The following is a 10,784-nucleotide window of genomic DNA, read 5'->3' on the forward strand; positions in this document are numbered from 1 at the left end:
CACTAAAGCATCACATAGTAAAAAGTGCAGAAAAATGGAGAGTGATTCGGTTATAATTTCATACATACAGAAATAGTGTAATAATTTAAACCAGAAGTCTCTGTTGAGACTGTAGCTCTACTGGTTTATACTTAAAACAAAGGAATAGAAATGTAGCAGTTGGGACTTGAAAATTTAAAACTGCAATAAAAAGAAAAATGATCCTTGCAGCTCATCAAAATAAAAACCGATGCACAGTATTATGTATCATAGTATAGTCTACTTGTGTGCCAAGTGTTGTGTTGTAAAAATCACTATTCAACACGTGGGTCAGCCATACTTTACTAACTACTTTATTCAATATTCATGCGCAGTACATCCTAATATATAAAACTGTTAACGAAAGATACAAAAGATCCGGAATACATCACATTCCTCCCCTTCATTTAAGATGTACACATTTTTCAAGATTTTACAGTCACTATTCAGTGATAAAATTGTAACATAATATTTTTACTTATTCAAGAGTCAATTTCTTTTGAAAGTCACTGATAATGTTCCTGGCTTTTAATATCATGAAAAGCTATTTAGCTTAAAGAAAACAATATCATAAAATGACTAGAATGACTATATGACTAGAATTAATGAACACATTTGCACTTTTACAACAAATACTGATAATAGGAAAGAACCTCTGGTTCTTACTGATTACATGGAGATTATAATGCTCCCAACACTATGTAATCAGTATAATATTCACAAATTCAGTTTCTTTGGAGCTCGTCTCTCTCTTTGAGGATAGAGTCTAACATTTGGAGTCGGTTCTGTCACGGACGGTTCCTTGGACACTACAGGAGTTTTCGAGACATTTTGTGAAATCGCATCTTTTCCTTCGGGGGAACGCATTGTTGTAGGAACGGTCGGTCTGACATCAGGAATTTCATTATTTGGTTCCAAATTGGTGTCGCTAGTTCCACAACGAAGCTGATCAGCATGACGTCGCCATAGAGTGCCAAGTCCTGTGTCAACTGTGTAAGAAAGCGGTCCAGTACGAGAGTGTATCTCACCGGGTATCCAACTGCGTTCTGCTTTCCTGTAATCTCTGGCCATAACTTTCTCTCCTTCCTTAAATTCTCTAACATTAGAGCGTATGGAAAATTTCATCTGGTCTTGTCCTGACAATACTGTATCATTTAAGTTTGGTTTAATGATGTCCAACCTTGTTCGCAAGTTTCTTCCCAACAGCAACTTCGCAGGTGTTTCGTTCGTTAACGAATGTGGTGTAGTACGGTATTTGAATAAAAATGTGCTCAGCTTTTGTTGCATGGATGTTTGGTCTCCCTTAGAGCTCTTCATTGCCTCTTTGAATACTTGAACAAGTCGTTCTGCTTGCCCATTCGTACGAGGGTGATACGGGGCAGAGGTAATATGTTTGATGCCATTTTGTGCAAGAAATAACCGAAATTCCTCAGAAATGAACTGGGGTCCTGACACTATCACCTTCGGAAGTCCAAGTTGTGAAAATAAAATTCTCAATGGTAAGTGTTGCCGTTGTTGTTTTCATTAGAAAGATCTCTAACCATTTAGAATGCGCATCTACGATGAGTAAGAACTAGAGTTCATGAATGGCCTGGCAAAGTCTATGTGTAGGCGGTCCCAGGGTTCCTTCGGCCAATCCCAGGGATGCACGGGAGCAGCGTTTGGCATGTTACTATGGTGCTGGCAACCACTGCAACTGGAACACAAGTTTTCGATATCTTGATCAATTTTCGGCCACCACACATATGATCTTGCGATAGACTTCATTTTGACGATCCCAATGTGACCCTCATGTAAATCTTGTAAAACTCTGTCTCTTAGTTTTTCTGGTACAACAACACGATTTCCCCACATCAAGCAATTCTGGTGACAGGTAAGTTCCTTAAATCTGTTACTGTAAAGACGAAATCTCTCGTCATCTGCAGGTAAGTCATTGTGTCCCTTGGAAACACAGTCCAATATATGTGATAAGACATTATCTTTTTGAGTTCCAAGCTTGTCTTGTGCACTAGTAACAGGTAGTTGATCCATTTGAGTATTGTAAAATACTGTTGCTGTGTCTTCATAATCTGATGCTGTCACTGAAAGTGGTAGTCTGCTAAGTCCATCAGCATTACAATAATATTTGGTGTTTCTGTATTCTATGTCGTAAGTATGTCCAGCCAGATATAGCGCATACCTCTGCAGTCGTGCACCTGTCATGGCAGGTATTCCAGCACTAGGGTTCAGGATGCTAACCAACGGCTTGTGGTCTGTGACTAATGTGAAACGACGTCCATACAGGTAAGTATGAAATTTAACTACTCCCCAATACAAAGCTAAGGCTTCCTTGTCAATTTGAGAGTATGCTTTTTCAGCCTTGGTAAGTGATCTGGAAGCAAGCGCTATTGGTCGTTCAGTTCCATCATCCATTACATGGGAAAGAACACTACCAATTCCATACGGAGAAACATCGCAGGCTAGCTTGACTGGCTTGTTTGGGTCATAATGACAGAGATCTTGTTCTGACGTCATCATTTCCTTAACTTCTGTGAAGGCCTGCTCAGACTGTTTTTTCCATTTCCATGTTTTATCTCCCTGCAGAAGTTTATTCAGTGGACCCAGGACTGTTGACAGGTTTGGTAAGAATGAACGGTAGTAATTAACTAAGAATGATCGGCGTTGCTGTAAGTTCTCTGGTCTAGGCGCATTAAGTACAGCGTTGACCTTGTCTGGTGACTTCTTCAGTCTTTCCTCTGATATCATTAGGGCTGTATCAATATATCGATACGTATCGATATTCAAGAAAAATATCGTATCGAAAAATAACTTCCAATACGTATCGGACAGACACTTTTTCTTCAAGTTCTGTTTAAAAGATGGGAATTTCAATCAACAAAGATTATATTTTACTTTTTTGAATTAAAAAGTTCAATAATTATATAATTTCTAAGGAAATAAAGTTTTTATCAATATTACAAAATAAAAAGAGAAATTTATTTGAACATGTTGATTTAACTGTCATCAAAAGTTTTAATTGAAGTGTTATTTTTAAAGAAAATGAGACAAGAACTTTAAAATGGGTAATGAAACAGTTAATTGTTATGAAATGTATGCATTAAAATGATTTAGAAGCCTTTTCTAATAGACTTCTTTTAGAATCCAATATATTGCATATCGCTTTAAAAAATATTGTATCGTATCGTATCGAAAATTTTGGCTCAATACACAGCCCTAGATATCATGTGACCACAGTATGACACTTGTTGTTTAAAGAAGTCGCACTTGTCCATGTTAGCTCGTAGACCAAACTTTTCTAATCATTCTAAAACTGCATCAAGGTTCGCAAGGTGCTCTTCATCTGTTTTTGTCATCTCCCTCGGGAGATGACACATTAAGATTGTATGCCGGAAGTGAAGTCCTAGTGTAAGCCTCCATTAATCTTTCGGGAGTCCTCGATGTTTTACAGAGTTCCAAGTAGCCTGTAAACTGGTTTTCTTTTAGAAGAACTAGCTTAGGAGTGTGTGATCTACTTTCGGTTTAGGCGTATTTGAAAGCCAAGGAAAATTTAGAAAAAGAAGTACGATGCTTATAAATACCTATAGTTTCGGTGTGTCGTATATATATTGATCCTCAGTACTATGCCTTATTAAATGGGTAAGCCACACAAAGAGAATTGACAACAATGACGTGATTTCTATATATAGATTTGTTGACGGGACGAGGGAAAACTGGTTCTCGCACAAAAGAACAAGCTTACAATATAGATTCTGCAAAAAATGAAAGATAGGTCAACGCTAATTTTATGTTAATTTTTTAGTTTGTAATTGGATTTATTAAATTAATTTCTGTCAAACTTTAATGATTAGCTGCTTTTAAATGAATGATAATTATTGTTGATAATTCCGTATTGTGTTAAGAAAATATAAAAAGTTCAAGGAAAGTATTTGAATTTAAGTAAATTGTAAACACCCAGAACCACAAAGACCGCTAGAATGAAATTTCACCAAAAATCGCCTTGGGTGCTCTCGCAGACGTCCATGCTTTCCATATATATACTGCGGCCAAAAGAAACTGCGAACCTTACTGTGGAGTTTGCTGAATAAGTCATTTGGGAACTTCAGGTGTAATTATTCATTGCATTAAAATATCTCCCTTTCTGTTTTATTTCTTTGACATTATTGATACCAAAGAGATGACATTTCAGGCTTTCTGGAAAGCCAAACTTGTCCCGGTTATGATCATGTCATCTAAGACACATGATGTGAACGGTATCCCTTGTAACACTTGGTCCATGGCACGTTGCCATATAGCTGGGGCAGCAGCAACACCAAACTGTAGACGTGTGTACTGGAATAAGCCCATGTGTGTATTGATTGTCATTAGTTCTCTGGACGACTCATCTACTTGCATCTGGTTGTAGCCTTGTGTCAAGTCTATCTTAGAAAACTTTCTTCCTCCTGCTAGTGATGCAAATATATCCTGAATTCGAGGTAACGGATACTGGTCCACCTTCATCACTGGATTGATGGTTACCTTGTAGTCTCCACACAGACGTACTTGACCATTTTTCTTCACTACAGGAACAACAGGTGAGGCCATTTTACTGTGAGTAACTGACTTGATTATGCCCTCTTTTTCCAAGCGTTTAAGTTCTTCCTCGACTTTTGGCTTTAGGGAATAAGGTACGGGTCTAGCCTTATAGAATTTTGGTTGAGCACTATCTTCCAGGTACAATGAAGCTGTAATTCCTTCCAGTTTTCCAATCTCGGATCTGAAAATGGCTTGATGTTTGTTGAGAATTTCCTTTAACATAGTGTCAGTTTTCTGTGTAGTCTGTTGTAGCTTTAACACTTTCACTTCATGCCAGTTCACTTTAGACTGTGATAGTCCATCAGGACCAAAGAGTGCGGGTCCTTTTTGTCTCACTACTACTAGATCCATGTTTCCCTGTTGCCGATTCAACGTCACTGGTACATGCACTGTTCCTAGAGGACTAATATTCTCACCCGTAAAAGTCTCGAGTTTTATTTTGGTCCCCTGAAGTGGTACGTCACTGAGATATTGTTGATAGAACGTCTCGGGTATGATAGATACAGACGATCCAGTATCTAGCTCCATGTTAATAGGTTGACCTTTGATCCTCAGCTTTAGGATAATTGGGTCAACTTTGTTCTTATTGTTTACAGTATGCACATGTAACATAGGTTCAAACTGATGTTCATCATGCTCGTCATTGTCATTTAGGAAGTTCACCTTTTTCCCAGTCCTTCTCTCCGTGTCCTTCTTTTTCTTTAAACATGCTCTCTCTATGTGACCTTTCTTCGAACAGTAACGACAAATACTGTTTATATGTTTACAGTTCATGATGCTGTGTTCCCCTCCGCATCTCCAGCAGTCCTTGTGTGCACGTTGTGCTGGGGCTGGCATCATCTTCTGTGCCTGAGGTTTTGTCGAGAATCGAGATTTTGATTTCTGGCTAGGCCTACCATTAAGATTTACCTTGTGAACTGTACCGGTGTTTCTTTGCTCTCGAAGCTCTGTCGCATCTCGTCCTGCGGTTTCCATTGCATGCGCAATTTTCACTGCAGAATCTAGTGTTAGTGCTGGCTCAGCAAGTAATTTTTTTTGGACAGATTCGCTGTTAATACCACACACAAACCGGTCTCGTATAGTGTCATTGAGTCTCTCCAAAATTGCAATGTATGGACAGTTTTCTGAGTTCCGCCACATATGACAACACACTTTCACTTGATCGTTGTTCTCGTTTGTGGAATCTGAATCGCTCCGCAATAACAGAGGGCTTTGGACACAGATGTCTATTCAAATGTTCAAGAATCTGTTGGTAAGTGAGATTTGCAGGCTTAGTAGGTGCAACAATATTCTTTAATAGCCCGTAGGTTTTAGATCCTATAACAACTAAGAATGACGGCACTAATAAATCTTCAGAAACCCCGTTTGCCTTAAAATAGAGGTCGACCCGTTCTGTGTAAACATCCCATGTCTCGAGTGATTCGTCGAAAAATCCAATCTTACCGATCGATCTGACCTGTATTATTTGTGCAGCGTTTTCTTTTTCACCCATATTGTATCAATCTGTATGTTTGTCGACTCTAAACTACCATCCTCATCGCCGAAATGTTGTGTTGTAAAAATCACCATCCAACACGTGGGTCAGCCATAACGGAACTGCTTTATTCAATATTCATGCGCAGTACATCCTAATATATAAAACTGTTAACGAAAGATACAAAAGATCCGGAATACATCACACCAAGTTATATTGAAATCGTACCAAAACTGTAGTAGGAGTAGCATTTTAAAAGAGTTTCATGATATTTCTATTTTTAGTAACCACGGCAACACCATTCGTCGAAATCAAAAACCGATCAACAAATTTATGTATCTTAATGTAGTCTACTTGTGTGCCAATTTATATTGAAATCGGACCAAAAACTGTAGGAGGAGTAGCATTTTAAAACAATTTCACAGAAATTTCTATTTTTAGTAACCACGGCAACATCGTTCGTCGACATCAAAAACCGATGCACAGAATTATGTATCTTAGTATAGTCTACTTGTGTGCCAAGTTATATTGAAATCGGACCAAAACTGTAGGAGGAGTAGCATTTTGAAAGAATTTCACAGAAATTTCTATTTTTAGTAACCACGGCAACATCGTTCGTCGACATCAAAAACCGATGCACAGAATTATGTATCTTGTATAGTCTACTTGTGTGCCAAGTTATATTGAAATCGGACCAAAACTGTAGGAGGAGTAGCATTTTGAAAGAATTTCACAGAAATTTTTATTTCTAGTAACCATGGCAACACTGTTCATTGAAATCAAAAATCGACGCACAGAATTATGTATCTTAGTGTAGTCTACTTGTGTGTTAAGTTATATTGAAATCAGACCAAAACTGTAGGAGGAGTAGCATTTTGAAAGAATTTCACAGAAATTTCTATTTTTAGTAACCATGGAAACACCGTTCATCGAAATCAAAAACTGATGCACGGAATTATGTATCTTAAGGTGCGGTCACACGATGCGACTTTTCATCAGATTTTCAATCCGATTTGCTTTCGACTAAAATCTTACCGTGTGACCACCCAAGTCGAAAGTCGTTTGGGAATCGGATGGCCGTAAGATTTTCAATCGACTTTCTGAAGAAAATCGTGACGTCACAATGACATCTCCCGCGACACGAAATTAAAAAAAAAATATGTAAAATAAAAACAGTTTTTAATTTTTTATATATAAATACACCTATGTGATGAAATAAAAAGAAAACTCCTAAACCCAAAAACATTGTGTGGAAAGGAAAAAAATTGCTAGTACATGCATACAAAAAATATTTCCGTAATTGACCAGTGGACACATTTTTTTGCTTGTTGACCAAGATTTTCTTGTAAGTTTGATTTTTTTCTCTTTCACTTAGCCCGGCCCCCTTTAATTTGCTTCCGATGTCAATGATTTGGGAGGGGAACTCTTATTTCTCTTACACAATTTTTTTTCTACAATAATCAGCAGTAGTTTCCTTATAACATTTCAATAATCAGTTAATTTACATACTCTCAGTAGAACTTATACTTTTTAAAATTAATTCATTACTTTTAATTATATAATATAAGAAAAAGTCTATCCTTTAAGGAACTACAAAATATTAATTTTGTTCCGTTTTTATCAACTCTTAAAGAGCGTCTTCTAAACCGTTTCTCACCTATTCATTTATTCTTTTTTCACCAACGGCTAGCCTATCATACAAAGTTAACTTTTGTGATGCATATTATTCACTTTTGCTGGTAGACCAAAATATATTGCAGATTTTTTTTGCCGAATTAGTAGGTAATAAACTTCGATTGATCATCTACTTTCGAGTGATCATTGACATGTGTACCGTGTACACTACGTCAACACCAACGTCATAATGGGGTAAAATGACGTAATATTAAATTGATGGGATTTTTCTTCCCATTCTTTTTATCCCGACAGAACAGAGACGTCTTTGAACATCTTTCTAAAAAGTAATAACAAGTACCTGTTCATTTCTTGCTGAAAATCGTTTGTAAATCGAATGTAAAATCGGATCGTGTGACCACCCGACCAATCGACTCCATCCGACTTACCTGAGCAAGTCGAATGAAAATTGGATGAAAAATCGTATCGTGTGACTGCACCTTTAGTGTAGTCTGCCTGTGTGCCAAGTTATATTGAAATCGGACCTAAACTGTAGGAGGAGTAGCCTTTTGAAAAAATTGTTTACAGACAGACAGACAGACGGACGGACGCCGGACGCATTACTATCGCATAAGCTCTTCTGGTCTCTGACCAGTAGAGCTAAAAAAAAACGTATAATGTATTAAAGGTAAGAATTTGTAACTTTAAAGTATAGATTTTGCAAACAGATTCATAAAAGTTAGAGGAATCCCACCATAAACTGTATATGATGGTGTGCAATTTTTAAACTCACGATGTAGATCAACAAAATAAAGTGAATACATCTAGTACATGTACGGTAATAGGATAAATTTGCTATTTTGCTTGTTGTCTAATTGGCTAACAAAACATGTATGCATTTTTAATTGCCATCGCATGCAGCCAGTTGTGTCATGTTCAAAGATCCTAACAATTCCGTTGTTTTTATGTCAATACAACAAAGGTGTTCCTTCACAAGGAGCTGCAGTGAGCAAAATTCATTCTGTATATTCAGATTTTGAAGCCGGTCTTATGGTGTGATATGTCTGTTCCTCTTTACTCTCTCCTTCTGGTAGTTCTTTTTCTGAAAAGAACAAATTATTTTAATACAATAAGAACGAAAATATATGTTTTCCTTCTTTCTTACACTGCAAACATAGTATGACTATGTCTGAATGAATATAAGACACTTCTGAGATACCTTTTTCATATAACGTCATGATTTTTTTTTAAATAAATGCATATACAGTTGGCCTCATTAATCTGGACACACTAAATATAGGCCACACTCTAAGGCAAATATCATGGGGTTAAAGAAAAGGAAATAAACATGTGAAATACAATGACTCGGCACTAACTGTTCAAGAGTTAAGACAGAGGATAAAGTTTTTTTTGGAAAAATACTTTTTTACATCTTATTCCATTGTTTTTAAGTCAGTTTTGTCCCTAATTACCTTATTAATATAAATCCAATATTATTTTGTAACACTGCAGATGACACTTAATTAGCCAAGGATCACATATTTCCATAAGATCTGTAACATGATGAAAATAAAAATAAAAATAAAGTAGATAGTTTGATCTATTTAAAAATTTTTGTAGAATTTATTAACAATTTTGATTAAATTTGTAAATTTAGCTATGGTAATTTGAAGGAGTCAGTATTGTTAAAAAAACATGTCACTTATAAGTTTTTTAACAATACTGACTTCTTCAGATTATCATACCAATTCTATGGTGCTTTAGTTGAAACAATTTCATTCCAGTTAGAAGACATCTTAACATTTATAATTTTTTGGTTATTCAGTTTTGAATTCAATATACGAGGGTTGTCCCAAAAAGTCGTAGACAGGAAACATAATTTATTTTCTCTTTGCTAAATCAAATTTCTTTTCTTGTCATAGCAAAAAGTAACATTTTATGATCATGCATTTCAAGTTTCATGACAATACCACATTTAATAAAAAAAACTATGAAAAAATAAAGAAACCATGTAAGTGTACATCGGCGCACGAAAGCAAACGTATACGTCTCTCATAACGTTATGATCTCTTTTTCTGCTTCACATGCGGATATTAACATTCAAATGAATATTTTTTTTATAGTGAAATCAATTTTTGACTAAGGGACTTATTTAAATTACTGTCTATTTTCTTAAGCAGATACAAATTTTATTCAAAATTTAGTTGAAAGATCACCTCTCATTTTAAGTAGCAGAGAATACACAGTGTTTGACCACGTTCATGGCCTAGAACGTTCCCAAATGTCTGCGTTTAACCAATCTAATTAAAATTAGATCCTTTGATCCGCTCACCTAAGATCGCTACACAAAGGATCTAACAACTGCGCGTTAGGGGTCACCTCAGCATGACCTAAGATGTTGACCAATCAGAACGTCGCCTAGTAAAGCTTCGGTACGGTTTGGTTCTATCGGAACTTACGTATCTTTTCTAACGAGTCCCGGTAAATCCGAGTAAGCAAAACAACATGGCGGCGGCCATAGTCTCCTCGCCGAGAACACCACAAAGGGTGTACAGCCTGACTAATATATGTTGTTTGTGTGGCTTTTCTTTTGTTGTGAAGGAGATAGATAAAGAGGGCAATGTTCAGTTCAAGAAATTATTCCGATTGAAATTAAAAATGACAGACGAAAAACGAAATGTGATTCAGCAAGTGATACCCATATCTTCAAGTGCTGAAGGAGTATGTGTGAAATGTTTCGGTAAGATTGAAAAAATAATTAAGTATAGACGGGAAATTGATGGCATTATATCACACTTTGAAGAAAGCATGAGGAGATACAAGTTGAAAACAACACCAAGATCAACAGCAAGGAAAAAACGACTGCTTCGATCACCAGAGGTTAGTTGTTTTTTTTTTGGGGGGGGATCACTTCACACACAGATACAATAAAGCCCAAATAAAGCCTATGTGTTTATGCTTCAAGTTTGCACGTTATATTGCATAATCAGACTCGCCATGTAAAACTACTGAACACTACTGTGTTGTAATTGATAAGATTTCTTACAAACATGACAAAAAGTATCACATACATTCTGAAATATTTGAGTTGGAAAATATATCAAAA

The 10,784-nt window shown here is 36.4% G+C and overlaps 1 protein-coding gene and 1 long non-coding RNA gene across 2 annotated transcripts; both read right to left on the minus strand.

The window, feature by feature from the left end:
• Positions 1-1,575: 1,575 nt before the first annotated feature.
• On the minus strand, positions 1,576-6,082 carry LOC134236029 (uncharacterized protein K02A2.6-like). Its single transcript, XM_062718208.1, has 3 exons — positions 6,034-6,082; positions 4,224-5,816; positions 1,576-2,768 (listed from the first exon to the last, which is right to left on the minus strand). Exons 1-3 carry the CDS (start codon positions 6,080-6,082, stop codon positions 1,576-1,578), a joined length of 2,835 nt encoding a protein of 944 aa, XP_062574192.1.
• Positions 6,083-8,564: 2,482 nt separating this feature from the next.
• LOC134236031 (uncharacterized) lies at positions 8,565-9,199 on the minus strand. The gene is made up of 2 exons (XR_009985522.1): positions 9,151-9,199; positions 8,565-8,780 (listed from the first exon to the last, which is right to left on the minus strand). It is a non-coding gene; the product is annotated as an uncharacterized LOC134236031 (long non-coding RNA).
• Between the last annotated feature and the right edge of the window lie 1,585 nt (positions 9,200-10,784).

The sequence above is a fragment of the Saccostrea cucullata genome, unplaced genomic scaffold (assembly GCF_032062105.1).
Source record: "Saccostrea cucullata isolate Sc308-1 unplaced genomic scaffold, CSIRO_AGI_Scuc_v1 ctg5556, whole genome shotgun sequence".
NCBI classification, from domain to species: domain Eukaryota; kingdom Metazoa; phylum Mollusca; class Bivalvia; order Ostreida; family Ostreidae; genus Saccostrea; species Saccostrea cuccullata.

What these genes read in the sequence shown, in the direction of transcription:
- LOC134236029 (XM_062718208.1), bottom strand. Translation starts at nt 6,082, where the DNA reads ATGGGTGAAAAAGAAAACGCTGCACAAATAATACAGGTCAGATCGATC. An exon ending in AATACAGGTCAGATCGATCG is followed by an intron (nt 5,817 to 6,033) that starts GTAAGATTGGAT and finishes ACATTTGAATAG; the next exon opens with ACATCTGTGTCCAAAGCCCT. An exon ending in CATGATCATAACCGGGACAA is followed by an intron (nt 2,769 to 4,223) that starts GTTTGGCTTTCC and finishes ATATTGATACAG; the next exon opens with CCCTAATGATATCAGAGGAA.